Raw genomic sequence first — 22,196 nt, 5'->3', positions numbered from 1 at the left:
ATCTGTTTCTTCTGGTTTCATAATCTTTCCGATTAAGGCATAATATGCTCAATAATTACATTGCCTGAATCAATGTGCACAGGAGTTGCCAAATTCCTATTCTGTCTACAAGCAGGCTTCCGTTCCTATTCTTCAACAGGCAGGCTTCCTGGGTTCTTGATTGCGCTCAACAGAAAATAGATGAATTGTCGAAGCCCTTGCCAACTTCACCATATCAATCTCCAGCAGCTGTCAATTTCATTAGCATATTAGCAAGTTAATAGCAACCATTACATACTGCCTAAAGGCAAGTTCACTTCTTTTCTGGAGTTCCTAGTCGGAAAAGGGCCTGTGGATCACAAAGCAGAACAAATGGCCTGCCTAAAGGCCACAAACCAGGGAGCAGGCGATGAATTAATAGTGACTTAAATGCTTTTAAGCATTTTCAAGAAATTTTCTTCCCCATATTCTCTTCAGCTAACGGACTAGATGGCAAAAGAAAGTGATTGATAGGGAAGCAAATCCTAGAACACCAATCAAGAAAGGTATTTTGGATGCGTAACTGATTCACATTCTTCCAAACACATAATTCAGTTTTACCATTTGAATTTGGCAATGGAAACTAATGATATCAGAGGTTATATTCAGGTGGATTACTACGAGTTTCTTGCATTTAAAAAAATAAAAAACAGATAAATCCTTTGTGATTAACCCAAATTGCCAACACCACAATTAAGTGCCAGAAGAGAACCTCCCTTAATTCCAAGTTTAACTCAAAAATTAATTTGGAACTGACTGAACTTTTTGTTACATCAACCACAGATTCAACATGAAGCAAAATCATGGGCAATATAAATACAAGTTGATCCATCCAAGGTACTATTGCCAGTTTTTCTGAACATCATTGTGGCAATTTGCAGTGAGTTACAGTCAGTTCTGTAGTCTACAAACATGGTACAAATGCTCTAAAATGTAAAATGCGTCATATATGGTGCATTACTGTTGCTATGAATCATGCCACCTTCCCAGTGCTTCTCCCACACGAATTCTATCCCCTTTCCTGGTGCAAAAGCTAAATTCTGATGAGCCCTGGTTTTTGGGTGATCTTGAAACTGGAGCCTGGAACACAAGCACCACTGTGGATCCCATATTGAAGGCGGCCATCTGGAAAGATTAACACACAGACAATAATGAAACAAGTTAAACCAAATGAAGAGCTCACAAATTCAGTGGTTTAGCAAATAGGACAGCAAGCGAATATATCAAAACATATACAAGCATTTGCACACGCAAATCTTTGAAGTTTGTGGCAAGTAGACATGTAGGATTGCTATTGCCAAGACGTAGAGGTTCCAGAATACATTATCTTGCTCTTGTCAAATTAACAGCAAAATGAAATTCTAAGCAGGTGCAACTAAATTTTCAAGAGGGAAAATTTTATAGAAAAAAGGAAAGGGGAAACAACCATTGCTTATACGTAATATCAATTATATGGTTAAGAAAGTTGAACTTATGTTTCTTCTCTTTTGTAAATGATAGAACTAATCAAACATCAATTTCTAAAAGAGTACAAATGTAGGTGCATTTCTAACCTCATCACCCTTTTTGAGCATGACACCTACACCTTCAGGTTCATAAATACGTTCCTCAGGTGGCTCTGAGTGAAAAAACTTCTTTCTTGGCCGGTTTGTTCGAAGCTCTGGTTCAATAAAAAGCTGCAATGTGCAAAACCAGATCAAAGTCAAATGACAGTGGCGAGTCAATCAGGGATATCTGATCATTTCAGTCCAAAGTTTTGGTTCAATGAAAAGCAGCAATGTGCAAACTCAGACCCAACTCACAGAGTGGCAAATCAATCAGGGAAATCTAAGCATTTCAATCACTAAACCTTGTTAAGAATTTTCAGTAAAAAAGTTCCAAATGGTTGAGGATACTAGCAACAGTAGTTATTGACAAGATTATTGATACTTCTCCATGCTGATACAAAAGAAGAATATAATGTCCTGGGAGATGGTACAGGTCTTAAAACTTCGTTCCTTTTTTTTCAATCATAATATCATGTCCCAACCCCAATGCAAACTAACAACCCTGCACCCCCTCTTTCTTTGTAATCTTCCTCCAATTTTCCTTAACCTTGTCTCAAAAACATTTTCCTGCAAATACAAGTCATATAACTAAGAAATGAAGCAGTTTATTTGGTCTGTAATCCTCTCCAGATCTCCACCCCTACTGCTATGCATTGTAACACAACAAACTGAGATCAGTTACAATGATGGATTATTAAGTCATATTAATTTTGTGCAAGCATAAGGAGCAGGGCTCTAAAAGAAGAAACAAAGGATAAACTTAATGTGTCAGAAGAACCACTTAACCTCAATAGAGCCAATATTTGTTGCACCAATTGCAGCAATTCCCATAAACCCTTCTTGCCATTGACCTTCGAGTACAACCTGAAATATTCAACAAAGAAAACCGGTGATGTAGAATTGGTACAGCCTAGGCATGTTCATATACATTCAGAAAGAACAAAAACAAAATTAGGGAAGTTCCATAGATCAAACACAAAATTTCATGGATTGATAAACTTCAAAATTGTTCACAAGGGAGCTCGAGGAAAGCAGAGCTTATTTTTTAGGGCTAGGATCATCAAATGATTTGAATTTTGTTTTTCAAAACTGTGATTATAGAATCTTCATTTTTCCTTTTTTGCTAGGTGCCTTTTAGAGTCTGTACTTTGGTAGAATTATATTTAGAATGAAGACATCCAAAGAATCTATATTCTTTGAATCCTGTATAACAAGAACTCCTACTTTAACATCTTCCTTTTCTGCTGTATCAAAAATGTTGAATTCATTTTGTCAGGAGGTCACCAGTCAGATACCTATGTCAATGTCTTTTTTACATATATTCATTTTTTCAGGAGGCACTGGTCAGATACCATTAGCATGTTTGTCTTTTATGATTTACCTAGTTCTTCTGCCCTGTTTGGATTGATTCCTAAGAAGAAAAAAGGTATTTTTTAAGCAAATAAGAGCTTCAGTACCCATCAGGGTAATTTCATTAAAATATCTATGGCTTCAAAATAACTTAATACGAAAGCAAGGAAAATACTTCTCATAGAAGTCCTATTTTAGCTTCTGCAGAAAGCTATTTCCTGTATGGTTTTGGTCTTGGCTTCAGCTTTGCTTTTGGTTAAAGCCAAAAACAAAAAACCTATCTTAAACAGGGCATTCATCTATCTTTGATATGCTATCCTCATTACTCTGGTTTCAAATATAATTGGGGTCGTCTAATTCCATACTTTGCAATGACAGTTAATGCACATTCATAACAAAGAAAATTTGTACATATCCAAGGAGAGTTATCAGACAGGCTAAGATGCATGCAATCTTTCTGTTATATACATTGAATTTATAAAGAATAAAATCTGTCTTTTCTGTGCGCTCAAGTGTCAAATAAGGTTTACTTCTTGAAGAACAAAATTTGATTCTATATCATAGGAATGGAAATAGTCCCTCTGATGCTGCTTATTGCTTCAATAAGCAGCATTTTTGTTTTTGAAACAAATAATTTTCTTTCAATCTAGGGTTCATTGGGACAGAAAAGGACCCAGATATGTCATAGGAGACAAGAATTGAAAAAATAATAAGCAAATGAGAATACTATTGAAATTAAAATAACTCATGTAATGTTGAATCGAGAAATCATAATTACCCTTTCATTCTCAACATAAAGGTTTCTGATTGTTCTTGTAGCACGTTCATTCACAGGGAAAAGGCGGCCTACAGAGAAAATGATTGATTATACAGATAAGTTGCAAATGAAACCAGGATACTAGATATTAATAGGATAAAATAAGGATCAAGTAAGGATAATAAGAAGCAATGTCAAGAAAAATATTAATTCATAAGGATCAAGCAAGGATAATAAGAGGAAACATCAAGAGAAATATAATTCCTGATAGAACTTTGGAAAATTTAACTTTCAGGTGTACCCTTTTTTCCCTTCAATCAAGGTAATTGGCTTGTAGTCCTCCTCGTGAGGATTCAATCAAGCCAGCTTGTATGCCACTGGGAGAATCCATGGCAATTATGCTCTCTCTCTCTCTCTCTTATATCTTTTCCTTTATTGATCGTTTTCAAACTTCATTGATCCATTCCAATGAACATTTAAAAAAAGGTGAGCTACTATACAAGCCAATCTCTTTTTCAGTTCAAAGGAGGCTAAAAAAATTAAAAATATTGTCTACCCAATGATCTTTGTCAAAGATGTGGTCCAAGTGCATAAACAATCATTTAACAAGGTTCATGAAAGATTGAAGTGATGGATAACTCTAACAGGGTAAGGACTATACTTGCTCTTAGAATCTAAGACTGACAAGTGCACACAGTATATAATACTGAAAAACCAGGGGTCTATCTTCCAAAGAATATTTTACGGACCACATGAAGGAAGCAAAGAAACCTTAAAGATAAGGTTCATCAACAAAGATTCTAACCAACAGAAAAGAGATGTATGCACAAATCAGATAAACAATCATAATGATGAACTAATCTTCATTCTTCACTGTTTTTCAAATCATAATACCTGAAAAATGCCGGCGAACAAGAACATTCCAGTCAATTGGAGAGTGTATCCGATGATAGTCTCCAGGCTTCAAGTAAATTACACAGTAAAAAAGGCCTTTCATTGGACTGCAATAAAATCATTTTCATGCATGAATAAATTTGACTTATGATTCACTTATAGGAAGGCTTTAATGGTAGACAGCAGAAAATTTATTGCACATGGCAATGGAGTACAAGACTAAAGGAGAGTTTTAATTTTGTACAAGAAAATGAAGAAACAAATAAATTCAAGCAGTCACAGAGTTGGTTTTCAATCACAAAACATAAAAGCAAATGAATATTAAAGTAAATTTTTCCATTTTAAAAACAAAAATCTACTAAAAAGCAAATGAAATGATGTTCCCACAAAAACCAAGTGTTCCATCACACAGTGCATCACATGAAATTAAAAGATAGGTGTAGATCAATAAGTTTAATCCATATTTCAATAGATTTATGATTTTTCCCTATGTGTTAAAGTAAGCCATGTGGCAATGTAGGTACCATATTACCAAAACCAAATGCTGACAGATCACTGATTGTTGGAGCCTTCAATGTATGTTTTGGACAAATGTAAAATTGATACAATTGTATGAAGCATCTATATATTTCTCAATATCTTGGAATACCTTTGAAATTCTCATATACGACTGTTAGAAAGATCAGAAATTTCAATTTTATTAATATTTTACTTCTTTTGTATCATATTTGAGCTTTTTTCTCCTAAGCAGTCATGTGCATTTGGTTTCCCTTAGATGCAGAAGAAAATAGAATAAATAGACTATATCAAATCCAGAGAACTATAGGAAAATTTGAACAGTTAGATGAAGAGACCAAAAAACCCTTTAAAAATATTCAAAAAACTTAAAGAAAGTCAACAGGGAGCACCTAAATGGCTTCATTTAGTCCTAATAAGATATTATCACAACATTGTCTTACCTCAAATTTGATACCTTTTTTTTGGAAGAGATTGCTGAATAGAGTACTATGCACATGTCATAAATATCTTATACATATCAAATATATCAAATCACTACACAGATAAAGTCTCCAGATTTGGAACCAGAGAGGGGGTCCAATTGTGCAACTTTGTCTTACATGTAGCAGTATGGCCAAACACTCTTCATGAATAATTTTTTTCATAGGTAAATAGCATACACATATATTAATGGCGCCTAAGCAAATGGCACAGCAAAGTGCACACAATGTATACAATTGACACCCATAAAGGACTCTTCATGAATACATGAATACCAATTTAAAAGGTGAATGAACATTGTGCAAGAAATTCCCTTAACTCCAAATCTTCCCCTTTCCCTAGTATTTCCAGATGTATTTCAACATTAAATGGACCTAAAAAAAAATTCATTAAAATCACAATTGTTCAAGAAGAGATCAGTTTCCCATTTAAGTTAAAATCCCTGCTCATACAAATTAGTACAATCCTCAAGTTCCAGTTAAATTTTATATGCAATACAAACTATACCATATTTGTGCCCAATTCCCTGGTGGATCGAAATTTCCTTGGACAATTGCCCTTTTTAGACTGAAATTCAAAGACGTCGAGATAGAAAAAGAGAAAAACTCTTTTTTTGGAGCTATAACTAAGAAGATTGCTTTAACAAAATACTAAACAGCAGGGGGACAATACAAAACATAATCAGAGATCAAAATTACTCTTAGTCCAAGAAGAGCCATTAAAAAGTAATTCATTGCATCCAACGCCCATGTTTTGTTAACCAGCATCATTGCAATGTTATTAGCATCTACATTTGTATGATGCCAAGGAATGGTGGCAGCAAATAATTAGAAATGTGAATATATGATTACTTACCTTGATGCTACAGGGTCCCAAACTTTTGGAGAAGCCAGTGAAACTCTCCACCATGATTTATTACTTTGGTCTTTAGGAGTGTTTTCAAGTTCACTACTCTCTGCATGGGTAGTCTCTTCAGTTATCATGGGAAGAAGCGAGTTTGCACCCAGAAGAGAAGAAACGGAATAAGAGAACCCTTTTACTTGCTCAATCATAGCTCCTGCTGCTTTCAATTCTCCAAATCTTAAAATAATGCCATCCACAGGACTAACCTATATTCACAAATAAACCAGAGTATGTACAGGGCAGGTTATATAATGGCATCACTTTAACAGCAAAACAGATTTGTACAAATAAGATACACATGTCGGTTACCAGTTACCAGACATCTTGGATCAGGGTCAATAGGCCTGGAACCTTCTTTCAAGGATCGAACAAAGAAATCCCGTAAAGTAGCATATTCATCCAAAGGCATAGCTGCTTCTTCTAAGTCTGAAATACAAACCTGATCATAGTTCTACATATTTTCCACCAATTCAGGAAAAAATTAAAAACTTAACCACCAACTACAAGAAAAATCACAGCATCCATGGTTTCAATGGCAATAAAAGCTGAAAGAGGTAAAAAGAACAGTACTTGAATGGAATGCCCGAGCCCATGCTCTATAAACATAAGGACGCAGCCACACAGGGATTTCCTAGAAAACAACTTTCCGCAGATAAGAAGCAGCTATATGATAAAACTGAGGCATATGTCTGATAAAATAAAATAAACTAAGGCATATGGACCAGATTTCAAGCTAGGAGTATCATGAACTGAAAAATCAAAGGCTTCAGCATTATTTAAGAGATTTAAGGGAACATCCTAAATGGAAACAAAAATGAAGGCATAAATGACAGAAACACAAATGCACAGCCTAAACCTAAAATTTGACAAAGGGAATATTCTTGCGCTGTTATCATGAGAAGAATACTCACCACACTTGTCAATAAGCCCCAATATCTGGAAATGGAACGTAGAGGTAGCAACTGCAGAAATGTCGCCTAACAGGAAGTTTTGTAAGAAGTTAGATGTGGATACAACATTATTTGTATCGCTGAAAAATATTATCTACTTTAATTTATGTGACTGAGATCTAGTAGTAATTAAATAAGTGAAAGCATGAAAATAAACACATTTGGGATGGTAAACATAGATGTATTACTTTTACATCAGGATGGAATTCAAATTCAAGTCCTTTCTCCCTTGCATCTTCTACCTGCCATGAAAACAAAAAAGGCATTCAACAAATAAATGAGCATCAAAGGATAATTGTTGTCATGCCAGATGAAGGCACATATATAATTTTGTTGCAAAACTATTGGCAATATGTAAACAAGAAATTTCCTTGAGTTAAAACAAAGGCATGCATCACATAATCTGAGTAGGATTTTTTTTTTTCCTTTTTACTGAAAGCAAACATTCTATTTGCTTCCAATCAAAATCATGATAAGAGAATAAACCAATATTCTCATCCCATAACATCGACTTAGTCATAGTCCACTTCTATCCATTGGGACACTAAAACACATGGCATAGGGATCACCTTGGAATACATGTTAATTATTATGTTATACCATACCACCAACTATTACAACCCTAGCAACAAAGGTAGCAACTTAATGTAAGGGTGGCAAACTTTGATACGATTTGCCAATACAACTTAAACCCAACACGTTTTTCGCAGTTTGAGTTGAGAATAATCATGTTTGGATCAAATTCATGTCAACCTGTATAACTCGTTTAATAAATAGGTGTTTTTAGGTCAAACTGCTTAACATGCATTTCACTTGAATTGACCTATTTGATCATCATATTGATTAACTTGATTACAATTATAATGTATTTAACCCATATTTGATTCATTTAAAATTTGATTTTGAATAAAGAAATCAGTTGGGTTATAAATACGTCAAGTTAGGAGGTTAATCATATAGACTTGTAAAAGACTTAACTTGATCAACCTGATTATTGAAAAGGACTTGATTATTAAATAGGTTACAAAACATATTACATGTTTCATAATTAGATAGTGTTTGGGTTTGGTTTTGGGTTTTTAACCTGATTATTATTCATATCATGTTTGGGTTAACCTATTTAGTTAAGTGTTGGAGCTTCGACATAACATGAACACGACCCACCAACAAGAATTGCCACCCCTAAATTAATGGATATTTGGTATTACACTATTAAAAAGGTAAGAAAAGCAGCTGTCATTAACAACCCAACCTGATCTTTCAGACTTCCATTGAATAACTACTAAGTTTGCAGCACGATTGTGATGAACTACTTAGGCCCCAGATTCACCAGGCTTATTTTTATTATTAATTAGCAAACAGAAGGCATTTGGGACAACTGCCCCATAAATGTTGTGTTAGTAAAACTCTGAAGAATAATATAATTTCCAGGGGTACAAATAAAAAATTATAAGTTTTGGGTATTCACAAAACTAATATGCACCTTCTTATCATCGTAAAGCCGCCTAGCATGAAGCGCACCAAGCATAAGTATAGTAGCCACTGTTGCACCAGGCACAAGAAAAGAATTGCCTGTCCACACACTCAATGATAAGCTTCACATTCAACTAATAGGTTATTAACAGCTCATGGAAAAATAACAACTTCGTGATTCCCCAACACTCTATCAAATATCGGGGAAAGTGAAAATCATTCTTTTACAACCCATTTCCATTGTCTTCCTTCTGCATTCTTTCCTTATATATTTCCACTATGTTTGGTTCCTCAAAAATTTGAGGGAAAATATGAGGGAGAAAAAATAAAGCGGAATGCCTCGTTTCATTTATTTTAACTCTTTTATATAAAGATTAAATAATTTGAAAATGTATAAGTTTCTAACTAATTTTAATTATTTTTTATTTTCTTTCATATTTTTCATAATAAAACTAAACTAAATATGACAATTATTTTTCTTGGCATTCTTTTTCCTTCCTTAGTATTTTCCCATAATCAAATTCAAGTCTAAACTTTCCATTTGGATGATGGATGATATTGTAAAAAGTAAAAGATATAGTAAGGAATTTAAAATTCTCTTGTTTGGTTTAGTAAGAAAATTTAAAGGAATTTAAAATTTTATGCATTTTCAAATTCTTCATTCTCTGTATAAAAGAGAATTAATTGAAACATGATGTTTAGAACTTCCCAAAAACTTTGTAAAAGAAGGTGGGGGAAATTAAATCACCATTTTCTTAGCCATATGGGAAACGGGCATTTATTTTATATTCAACAGAAGAAACGTTGTTTGGAAACATTTTCAGAAAGCAATTACAAGAAACAAAGTCCAAACAATTTTTTTTTTCAATGCTACTTTCATTTCTCCGTTTTTTCAAAACAACGAAAACAGTTTCCAGGAAGCGTAATCAAACACGCCCTGGTCCTTCAGGAAAAAGGAAGACAAAAAATCTACTGCTTTGCGTTTTATCGCAGTTTCAGAAAATTCACTTCTACTGAATCGAAAGGAGTAACCATAACTAAGTAAAGGCTCTGATTTCTGAACCCAAGTAAATGACAACAACTATCCCAAAATCGTAGTTTCTTCACACTCCCAAACTTTCCTCGGCGACCAAATAAAACAGAAACGAAAGAGAACCAATGCAAGCATTTATTCAAATACAGGAGAACAAAACAGTGTTGGAAAGAAAATGTGAAGATGAGGATGATGACCTTGAGAGCTGCTACTTCCGCCATTGACGGAAGCTCGAGACGTTTGAAGTTTTCTGACGAAGGAAATGAGGTGAAGATGGCGGTGATTGAGCGTTGCTTGGTGTATGAACATGGGGAATTTCTGAGAAACCCTAAATTTCATTTTGGTTTGTGCAGTAGATTGGAGTCGGACTGTCAGAGCAAGACACTGGATTTCGAAGGATTTGGTTTGTGGCGTCCTCTGCTTTTCGGTGGATGCCCCGGATTATTGAATAAGTGGGCCTCTTTCTGGTCTGGCTTCGGGCCGGGCCACAAAAAATGATAGTTTTAATTGCCACTTAAATTGAATTTATATAAATTATTTATTGTTGTAAAAGTATAATAAATGCAAGGTAAATAGAAGTAGAGAAAAAATATATATTATTTTAATAATATATATAACGGATTAGAGAAGAGAATTGAGAGAGTTGGGAGAAAGAAAGGAAGAAAGAATAAAAGAAAGAGAATGAGTGGATGAGAAACTTTTTTATAAACTTTCTAAATGATTTTATTAATATTTATTAATGGAAGTCATAAATAATATTAATTAACATTTAATATAATAAATGTGATAGCATTCATCACTTCATTTATAATACTCGCTCTTGGATGTCCACTGTATTAGAAGAATATGTCTCATTAAAACTTCACTAGTAAAAAAATTTTATAGAAAAAAAAAAAAAAACAAAGTACAATATTCTTATAATTCTTTAAGTTGCTCTTAGTTTGTTAGAACTGTCTTATTAAACACCTTGTCAGTAAAACCCAATAGGATAAAACCTGAACGAAAGGAAAAATAATACAGTACACTAACACTCTTTTATAAGCATACTCCCTCTTATGTCGATATCCTTGAGTTGATGCATTCCAATATTGTGCATTAAATTTTTGAATGTTGAGGTTAACAATGACTTTGTAAATAAATTTGTTAGATTATCACTTGAACGTATTGTTGAACATTAATTTCACTACTCTTCTGAAGTTCATGTGTATAAAAGAATTTTGGTGAAATGTATTTAGTTCTATCTCCTTTAATATAACATTTTTTTATCTATGCAACACATGCAACATTATCTTCAAATAATATTGTCGAGTCACCTTTGATAGAGAATAGTCTACATGTTTCCTGAATATGTTGGATCATAGATCATAGTCATATACATACACGAATTGTTTCATAAATTGCAAGTATTTTTTAATGATTTGATGATGTAGCCATCATTGTTTATTTGACAGATCCCCATGAAATAGCAATACCATTACAATTAAGCACATATCAAAGCTTTTGTTACTTTGATTCCCTTAAGTAAAATAAACTCATATCAATAGTTCCGCAAAGATAGCATAATATATATTTGATACCATTTCAATGTCTTTGAGTTGGAGCGGAACTGCATCTTGTTAAGAAATTAACAGAAAAAGCAATGTTTGGTCATATACAATTAGCAAGATACATAAGTGCACTAATAACACTAAGATATGGTATTTCAAGACCAAGTAACTTTTCATTTTTTTCACAAGGACGAAATGGGTCTTTTTTCATATCAAGTGATCGGACAACCCTTTGAGAACTTAAAAGATGTGTTTTATCCATATAAAAGCGCTTCAAATTTTTCTTAATATATGTTGATTGATGTACTAAAATTCCATTTGGAAAATGTTTGATCTGCAAGCCAAGATAAAATTTTGTTTTTCCAATATCCTTCATCTCAAATTCTTTTTTCAAGTAATTTGTTGTTCTTATGAGCTCTTCAGGAGTCTCAACAAAATTTAAGTCATCAACATACACTACAATAATTGTAAATCTGATTTCTAATTTTTTAATGAATATGCATGGACATATAGGATTATTCACATACCCTTCTTTTAGCAAGTATTCGCTAAGGCAATTGTACCATATACATCCAAATTGATTTAATCCATACAAGGATCGTTGTAATAATATTCATGAGATGCATATTCAGTCTTTCTAAGACTAGCAAGCTAATTAAGAAACAAAATGTGATTACGTCCATGATAGGAGAACATGTTTCCTCATAGGCAATACCAAGTCTTTGCGAGAAACCTTGTGTTATCGCATTTTATATCTTATAATCTCATTATTCTTATTGCACTTTCGTATAAATACCATTTGTACCCAATAGGTTTTACATCCTTAGGTTTTTGGACCATAGGTCCAAAAACTTCTCATTTTGTTAATGAGTTTAACTCTACTTGCATAGTTTATTTCCATTTTGGCCAATCCTTTCTATGTTGACATTCTTCCACATTTCATAGTTCGGGTTCTTCGTCATTTCTTATAATATCAGAGGCCACTTGGAAAATGAAAATATTGTTAATAAAAATATTGTTTCAATCTCATTTTTTTCTCGTATGTATATAACTTATTGAGATCTTACAATTTTCAAGTACCTTTTCTAGGGCTTTCTGAATTATTTGTGCCTCTTATGGGACTATGGATTAATCAATTTTAAACCGATAAATCATCTTAATGACCTCTTCTAAAGTGTCAAGTTTTCCTTGTGTTCTCTTATTTCGGGGAGTTATATCCTTTAAGTCGACAGGTCTATCACACTTTAGGTGTATCTTAGATTCATTTGTTAACTGTCTTACATGAACATCAATCCATAATGAATTATTTGTAACTGAGATATATGACTTTGTCATTTTCTTTATATCAATGAATGCATATAGTATTTGATTGGCAAGATTTTGTAAATAAATGATTTTTTGAACTTTTAATTCATATTGATTTGTACGATGATCAAGATGAAACATAATAGATGTGTTCCAAGTAATTACTAGTCATTCTTCAAGAATTTGCTCTTCTTTTCCTAATAATGAGAAAACACTTTCATTAAAATAATAATCCACAAAACGGGCTATAAAAACATCATCCATCAAAGGTTTTGAGATATCTTATGATAGACGAAGAATCAAAACCTACATAAATCTCAAGTCTTCGTTGGGAGCCCATTTTAATGCATTGTATAAGTGCAATTGGTACATATACTACACAATCAAAAATCTGTAAGTAAGAGATATTTGATTGTTTTCCAAGCACAAGTTGTGAAGGAGAGTATTCATGGAAAGTTATAGGTCGAATAAAGACTAAAGCTACAACATGCATAATAGCATGTCCCTAAGCAGAAGTAGGTAACTTGGTTTTCATTAGTAATGGTCGAGATATTAATTGGAGACGTTTGATAAATGATTCTGCTAAACCATTTTAGGTATGAGTATGAGCAATATAATGCTCAATATTTATCCTTATTAACATGCAATAGTCAATGAATGTTTGAAAAGTAAATTTGTCAGCATTATCAAGATGTATTGTCTTAATTAGATAATTTGGAAATTATGCTTTTAATCTAATCATTTGTCCAAGAAGCTTAGCAAAGGCAACATTACGTGTATAAAGAAGACAAACATGTGACCACCTAGTAGATGCATCTATTAAGATCATAAAATAACGAAATGGTCCACATGGTGGATGGATAGACTCACATATGTCCCCATGTATTATTTCTAAAAAGATTGGTGACTCAAATATGACTTTAGTAAAAAAAGATGGTCCAATTATCAATTTACCTTGTGAGCAAGCAACACATGAGTATTCATTGGGCAAAACAATCTTCTAGATTTTTAGTGGATGTCTATTTGCATGTTCGATTATTCAACGCATCATTGAAGACCTTGGGTGACCTAGTTTGTGATGCCAAAGGACAAAAACTTTTGGGTCATTGAACTTTTGGTTGACGACAACATATGACTCAATAGACTTTATAGTTGTATGATACAACCCAAAGGAGAAAGCCGATAGTTTTTCCATTATAAGCTTCTAACAAGATATAACGAAAGTAATGTAAAGATATTTTACATTATCTTCATTCATAGTTTCAATATGATATCCATTTCTATGGATATCTTTAAAACTTAGGAAATTTCTTTTTGATGTGTCAAAATATAAAACATCATTTATATGGAATCTAGTTCTATTTGGTAGCATTATGTTTACATTTCCAGATCATTCAACTAAGTTTGTAATACCAAATATGGTATTTACATTAACTTTTATTAACGTTAATTTGAGAAAATATTTTTTATTTAGAAGAATTGTGTGTGTGGTTACATAGTCTGCAAAATATACATTACCCTTATTCATCTTAAGACCTAATATTAAAAAAAAAAAAAAAAGACATAATGCAAATAACAAAAGAAATAAGATGTAAATATAAAAAAATAATATATTATTTTATATATAAAGTAACATCAATCAATGTTAGTATTCTCATCATTTATTAAATGATCAATTTTTTTATTATGACCTCCAAATAAATCAATGTTATGGTAGGTTAGGTCCAATCCATCACCATCGGTAATGTTCATTTTTATTTTTATTTTTCCTTTTGCTTTTATTAATGTTTGGTAAAGGTTGACCAAATGTTTGAGTGTACGATAGGTACGCGACCAATATCCCTTCATATCACATTTATAACCATTATTCTCGTGGTTCTTATGAGGTTTATTTTGTATACAGTTCCCATTTTTTTGTTTTGCCTCAGTATTATTCAATTTCTAGTGGTGTAATGAGACATTTTTTTTTATGAGAATTTGAGGAATTACTAACATAAATCGAGGATTTCTTCCATGACCACGTCCTCGTCCTTGTCTACTTCCACAAGTTTGGGACAACATTGCATTCACTTCAGGGAATGATTTAGATCTAATTGGACGAGACTGGTGATTTCTCATCAAAAGCTCGTTATTTTGTTCAACAATAAGAAGACATGATATTAATTTAGAGTATTTTGTAAATCTACGCTCTCAATATTGCTACTGCAATAGCACATTTGAGGTGTGAAATGTAGTACAATTTTTTTCTAACATATTTTTTTCTGTGATTTTTTTTCTCCACACAACTTTAATTGAAAGCTAATTTTGAACAATGCAGAGTTATATTCACTAACAATTTTAAATTTTTGCAACCTTAAGTGCATCTAATCATATTAAGCTTTTAAGTGAATCATAGTTTTTTAGTGGTCATATCTTTCCTTCAAATTACTCCATTGAGTAAAATGATCATTTACTGTAAGATACTCATTTTTTAAACTTTCATAGAGATGATGACGAGGGAAAATCAACGCTTTTGCATAATCCTATAGGAATGCTTGATTTATTTCTTTGATTATATTTCCAGAATTCATTGCATCAAGATGCGTTTCAGCATAAAAGGATCCAAGATAGATGGTTCTTTCCTGAAATGTCAAGTGCCACAAATTCGAGTTTTGTAAGGTTCGACATTGTCAAATAATTTCAAATACATGACAAAACAATATTATTAGAATCAGTTATAATAAATTGATAGCATTGGTATAACTTTTTATTATAATCAAAACCAAATAATTTGCTTATAACATTTAACAATATATAACACAAATTAAATGAACAAAATCAATAATAATATAAATATGTAAAATTTTATTCTATATAAATAACGTTAGTTTAAGATACAAGAATTACTTTTAAAGTAATTTGTTTTGATAACGTATTGCAAAACAATAATAAATGCAACACAAATAAGAGTAGAGACAAAATATATATTACTTTAATAATATATATATAATGAGAGAAAAATAATTTATTTATTGCTTCGGTATACCTATTACAGTGGATGAAAAGTTTTTTTAATAATATATATATATATATATATATATATATATATATTCATTAATGGAAGTTATAAATAATATTAATTAACATTTAATATAATAAATGTTGTATCATTCGTTATTTCATTTATAAAATTGATTTATTTATTTATAATTTAATGCCATAGCAAATTTGACTTTATTGTGCAGTTAAAATGTTTTAATGGTGGTTAAAATGCGTTAGTTATTCATCTAAAAACACTTGGAGCACAATATTGTACTTCCTTCTTGTGTTTGGTAGCTGTTGTCAAGAACAGTTGTAGTTTATAAGGAAAAAATTATATAAAAAAGCGTTTGATTATTAATTGTTATTAAAATTGGGTTTTAATGGTTGTTTTTGGAAAAAATATTTTAGTTACTTTTTAAGCCTTGTTTTTAAAAATAATTATATAAATATAAATAATGATTTAAAATAACGTATTATAAATGAAAATTATTTTTAACAAATTTTAAAATACATGGGTCAAATTAATAACATTGGAAATTCCCTAATAAACTTTTATTCTAACATTTGAAGTTGTTTTCAAAAATTATTTATAAATCATAAAAATTCATAATATTTATTTATTTGTACATTAAATTTGGTTTTTAATGTAATCTAGACTAAAAAAATGAAATTGGATGGACGGGTATAAAAAATTCTCATACCCACTTCGCCCATCTATTTTTTTGGTAGCATCCCATTGAAGGCTAACGCTCAACGTCAACTCGAATAAAGCAAAATATGGATAAATCCATAGTTTTGGGCCTTCATTTGAACGCTCAATGACTTAATAGTATAAATAAGAAGATGCTAAGCTAAATTATAACTCCTAAAATACAAAATAAAATAAATTGATCACAAAAAAAAGATAAAAAATAAAATATGTTTGATTAATTGAGTCATATATGATGTGTTTGACAAAGGTAGTGCAAACCCATCTGGGAAACTCTTGCTTATATTTTTACCTAGGTTGTAAGGCATATTTTCTTTTGTAATTTTGGTAGAATAATATTCTTTATTTATTTATTTATTTAATCTGTTGTTTTAACCTTATAAGTGACAATATACTCTTCCTTTTCTCCTTTCAAACATGTTCATATTTTTCATTTGCTATTTTCCACAATAATTGTTTTGCACGTTATTTCAAACAATATATTTACTATTAATAAACTATTTTTATATCTTATCTTAAATTTATTTAACTTATTTTAACTATTTAATATAAACATTAAATAATTTAAAAATATATAATTTATGATTAATTTTAATTATATTTATTTTTCATTGATATTAGTTATAATATAATCAAATATAAGAAAATCATTTATTTAATATTTTTTTCTTTATTCAAATGATACTTAACAAAACTTAATACTTATTACTTAATCACTTAAGTTGATTTTAAATTAAATTATATTTAAAATTATTGAATTTAAACTTATAATTTAATTTTTACTTTAAATAAAAGGGTTATAGAATGGAATCAACTGAAATTTTTTTTCTAAATTATTTAATTGATATATTTATCTTCGTAAAGTATAATTAGGGTAAAAGAGATTATAGAATAATAAAAGAGATCGTTAAAATTATTAGGATAAAAGAAAATAAAAATGTGAATTTACTAAATATACTTAATAACTTAATTATATTATTAAGTTATTAAATCCGTTTACCAAACATTCGCTTAGTATTTTTCAACAACCAAACATAATTTTAGAAACTTTAGCCAAATATTGCTTATTTTTATTCTCCTTCCAAGCATCAAATGTTACATAAATTTTTTCATTTAGCATTTACTCTTTAAGAAAAAAAATCTCAAGAGAAAAAAATTAGGATTTATGCTGAAAGTTAAACGTGATTATTGTTTAAATTAAAAAACTTAAACATAAAATCATCCTAGTTTAGGTAGGCCAGAACTTGAAGTTGATGATATCGTTCTTCAAATTGATAAATGGTAGTTTTTTCATTCATACTTTCATTCGTTCATGTACAGAGTATATATAGAGGGTAATCATCATTCTGAGAATAAGAAAAAATGATATAAGGAAAAAATGATATAAAGAAATAACAACTAATATCCTAATATCTCAATATTCCTAATATTTTAATATTTATAATATCTCAATTTTCCTAATATCTAAATATTCTTAATATCTCAATACTAAATGATATATGGAAAGAATGATATGAGGAAAACATTCCTAATATCTCAACAATCGTATGAGCACCGAAACGTCAGCGAATAATAGTATAATTCTATTAAATAAAATAAAGATACGTAAGATAAAAGTATAAACAGATATGACAAGATCAGATAGAAAAAGGGATAACGATGATATACAGGGGAAAGTGTGTTTTCATGTGGATATCCAACAACCGCAGTGTCGTTAACCCTGCAAATTGCAATATGCAATACGCCTTCTTAGGCTACGACAAAAATAGAAAATCTGCTCCACGTCCTCTCAGCTCAGTGCTCACACACTTGTGTTAAGCCAGTTAGCCGAGCCGGCATAGATGGTTCAGGTACAAGTCAGTATCTCTAATAGGACGTAGAAGTGTCGTAGTGTTCATCATGTCTAGATTCAATGTATTGGATTGAATATAAGTAAAATATAGCATCCACGCAATTGTTCTATCGAGCCGAGCCGGCATAGATGGTTCAGGTGCAAGTCAGCATCTCTAATAGGACGTAGAAGTGTCGTAGGTTCATCATGTCTAGATTCAATGTATTGGATTGAATATAAGTAAAATATAGCATCCACGCATTTGTTCTGTCGAGCCGTCCAAGTTGTCAACACCTTGTACACGTAGGTGTCAACGATTCTAGAAAGTAATGCCCAGAGTCCGTGACACTAATCTCTACCCCGCTTCCCTTGACCATTAAATCATTGAATCCAAGCTGGGTGGCGGAGACAGCAGCCTCTCGATCATCCGCCATTCAAGTCATTAAGCCAAAACTGGGCGACGGAGATAACGAGCAATGAGCTCTCAGCTCTCTTCCATGGCGGACGACACTGTGAGATACGGAATCATAGGAGTAGGAATGATGGGGAGAGAACACTTCATTAATTTATCGCATCTTCGGAGCGAGGGCGTGGCCGTTGTCGCCGTCGCTGACCCTCACTTGCCCTCCCAACGACTTGCTCAAGATTTGGCCAAATCATTTGATTGGCCTATACAGGTATGGGCCCTGCGCTTCTAATTTTAGGTCACCCCTCTGCATTCGGGGACACTGTGATTGGACAGCGGAAGTCTGTGAAATCCAATTCACGTGGCCAGTCTAGTGGTTCTCCGAAACTTAAGTCTAGTTGGTGTTCCTTTTTTCAAATCATCATTTGGCCGTACTTTCAACATTTTGGTTCAATATGTGGATCTACTACAATTTTGATCTAAAAGAAATTTATGAGTTGGAGAATTTTCAAGGTCTTTTCAGGACACAGAGAACTATTGGACAGCGGGCTATGCGATGTAGTAATTGTGTCAACTCCGAACATGACTCATTATAAAATTCTCATGGATATCATCAACCACCCAAAGCCTCATCATGTGCTCGTGGAGAAGCCATTGTGCACCACAGTGGCAGATTGCAAGGAGGTAGGTTTTTCAAGCGGAATATATAGAATAACACAATTCACTGGCATTATGAAGAATGCGGGGTTTATATGGGAAATGCATTGTTGGATTTTGCAAAATAAGGAATCACTCAATAATAAGTTGTGTTCTAACATTCCTAAGAACTTCATTTTGGATATTTGGATTATTATTTCGTGGGGATTCAAGTTGATTGCAAGTAGGATATTTAAATTTTTTGTGGATTTGTATTTTTATAAAAGTAGGATTTGGTTGTATCTTCCCTGGCAATGATGTAATTTCTCTGCATTTCAGAAATTTGTGAATTTGATCCTCAACTGACGAAGTATGTGTTGGTTCCCAAAGAGTACTTGGCTGTAGTTAGTGAAAAATGCTTTCAACTCTATCCCAATGCTCTGTTTCATCAGCATTAGGTAGAAGTAGAACTCACCCTCGAAACCAGCTATCGAGGGGAGGTTATCCAAGTTCTTGTAAGCCCAACCTTGAAACCTTAACTTAGCGATATAGGACTCAACTGGGTGGTGGGTCATTGCATGCTCCTACTTTGAAGTAAATATATATATACATATACACATATATTTTATCTTTATAACAAAATTTGGGGATAGGTACATTACTGCATACTAGGTTCTGGTGGTAATATGCCTTATCAATGGTAGGGATGCAAACACACACCCAACTGGATGTGTTGGTGCAAAGCACTTTTTTATGAATCTTGATTCTTTATTGCATTCTTGCCAACTAATTTAATGTTGTAATGAGGAAAACAATGGTTGAGCATGTTAATTTTTTATTTTCTTGGCATTTTATTTATTTAGTAAACTTGAGGATCCTGAATTAGGTTGTAGATGCTGCTAGAAAGAGGCCAGATATTTTGGTACAAGTTGGACTGGAGTACAGATACATGCCTCCTGTTGCTAAATTGATAGAAATAGTTAAGGGTGGAACCCTTGGACAAGTTAAAATGGTGGCAATCCGTGAACACCGGTTTCCATTTCTTGTTAAGGTAAATCATGCAACTTAAGTCTTTTGAATTGCCATTGTGGCCATTGCTGATCTTGATTCATGCTTGTAACAGGTTGACAACTGGAATCGATTCAATGTCAACACAGGGGGCACTCTGGTGGAGAAATGCTGCCACTTTTTTGATCTCATGAGGCTATTCGCAGGTGCAAATCCAGTTCGTGTGATGGCTTCTGGAGCTGTTGATGTTAACCACAAAGATGAACTTTATGATGGAAAGGTAAGCTTTTGTTAATGGAAACTGAAAACGTTTATAAAGGTATACTTTGTAAGCCTACACAGGGTTGGGATAGTAATGCTATAGTTGTAAGGCCAATTAAAGGTGTAATATCTTGAAGACAAGTTTTTCAAATGGTAAAATGGGGATTGGATAACTCAGCAGGAGCTAGAAAGCTCTGAGAAGGAAATCTAGCTTCGATATGCTTTGCTAGTTTACCCAATACCCTAAAAAATGTTGGCCCATGGATGGAAACAGTGCCATTGGTTCATTGATTTGGCAAGGATTTTTTCTGAGAGTGGAGGAAGAACCAAGTCTTGGACTGGGCAATCAGACATTGCCTGCCGGTGGACCTAACCAAATTATTGTAAAGGGGGGAAGGAAATAGCAGAGTATAGTTTGAGGGGTTTTTTCTTTGTTCTAAAATAGTGCAAAAGAAAAGCAGGCGATGCTAGTGAATTAGAGTAATAAACAAGAGAATACTAAATATTCGAGCTATAGAATTTCTCGATTCTGTATTGTTCCAGTAAGGCTAATTTGCTGGACTTTTCCCTCTCTTTATTGTGCTGACTGTGCCCATGTAAAGAAGGGGATCAATGCAGATATGAAAAGTTACGAAAATCTGAGAACAGACTTCATTTCTGAAAATACCTTCAATCATCTTAGAAACCTATTTAAAATTCTTAAAGATCAAACTACACATAATCTCTCTTCAAAATAATGGATCCAAGGGTACACACACAGAAATATGCTGGAACTCCTAACTTTAAGTTTGTTTTTTAAGCTCAATAGCTCTGGGTCTTCGACTGTTTGTATTGAGTAACTATTTATGAAATCTAGAAGCTTCTCATTCACACAGAAGTAACAATCAATATCTGAAAGTTTCAAGCACAATCTCTTCCATACTTGATATTTCTTTCCCTGAAATTTGAGTTGTAACAAGAATTACTACCTTTTCTCTTTTGGTAACCCTCTTTTTTTCTTCAATCATGCCTTTGGTCACAGGTGCCTGATATTATTGACAATGCATACGTTATTGTGGAATTCGAGAATGGCTCTCGAGGAATGCTCGACCTTTGTATGTTTGCTGAAGGAAGTAAAAATGAGCAAGAAATATCTGTAGTTGGTGACATTGGAAAGGTAAAATTCTCTTTCCCACTGGCAGTATATGCACAGGGAACCATGGAGCTGCCAAGAGTTTGCTTTCTGTAACTCATAGTAGGTGGTGGCCACTTCTCATATGGCAGCCCTCAAATGTATAAGCCAGATAAAATATCTAGATTATTTTCCTACATTTTGAATATTCTGTTATTTCCTGAGATTACAAGTTGCTACAGGGGGAGGCCTTTGTTCCTGAGAGTATTGTGCGCGTGGGTAGTCGAGAGGCAGGAAGAGATGGTGTCCAAACCATAAAAGCTAAGGATGACCGGATAAAGTACGTAGCTTTGTCTCACTGTCCATTGTTTCCAAGTCTGTACACAAATCAGTTTTCATTCAGTCCCATGCTGGAATTTCTCTGTTCTAGCAACCCC

At 32.6% G+C, this 22,196-nt stretch overlaps 2 protein-coding genes across 2 annotated transcripts in view; one reads left to right on the top strand and one right to left on the bottom strand.

Moving 5' to 3' along the window:
- Positions 1-686: 686 nt before the first annotated feature.
- On the bottom strand, positions 687-10,360 carry LOC117907413 (phosphatidylserine decarboxylase proenzyme 1, mitochondrial). The gene is made up of 12 exons (XM_034820954.1): positions 10,122-10,360; positions 8,902-8,990; positions 7,607-7,660; positions 7,380-7,445; positions 7,039-7,099; positions 6,785-6,894; positions 6,421-6,674; positions 4,567-4,673; positions 3,694-3,761; positions 2,352-2,429; positions 1,572-1,694; positions 687-1,143 (listed from the first exon to the last, which is right to left on the bottom strand). The coding sequence occupies exons 1-12, from the start codon at positions 10,261-10,263 to the stop codon at positions 985-987; spliced, it is 1,311 nt and encodes a 436-aa protein (XP_034676845.1). The 5' UTR covers positions 10,264-10,360; the 3' UTR covers positions 687-984.
- An 8,260-nt stretch (positions 10,361-18,620) lies between these two features.
- The window catches only part of LOC117903930 (inositol 2-dehydrogenase), a 4,742-nt gene continuing 1,166 nt past the window's right edge, over positions 18,621-22,196 (top strand). Inside the window, exons 1-6 of the mRNA XM_034816443.1 lie at positions 18,621-19,014; positions 19,257-19,427; positions 20,266-20,430; positions 20,503-20,667; positions 21,670-21,804; positions 22,002-22,099. Of these exons, the coding sequence (XP_034672334.1) occupies positions 18,814-19,014; positions 19,257-19,427; positions 20,266-20,430; positions 20,503-20,667; positions 21,670-21,804; positions 22,002-22,099 (935 nt within the window). The 5' untranslated portion in view covers positions 18,621-18,813. The remainder of the gene's footprint in view (positions 19,015-19,256; positions 19,428-20,265; positions 20,431-20,502; positions 20,668-21,669; positions 21,805-22,001; positions 22,100-22,196) is intronic.

The sequence above is a fragment of the Vitis riparia genome, chromosome 2, assembly GCF_004353265.1.
Source record: "Vitis riparia cultivar Riparia Gloire de Montpellier isolate 1030 chromosome 2, EGFV_Vit.rip_1.0, whole genome shotgun sequence".
Lineage (NCBI taxonomy): Eukaryota > Viridiplantae > Streptophyta > Magnoliopsida > Vitales > Vitaceae > Vitis > Vitis riparia.
This window is presented reverse-complemented; position numbering and strand designations above follow the sequence as displayed.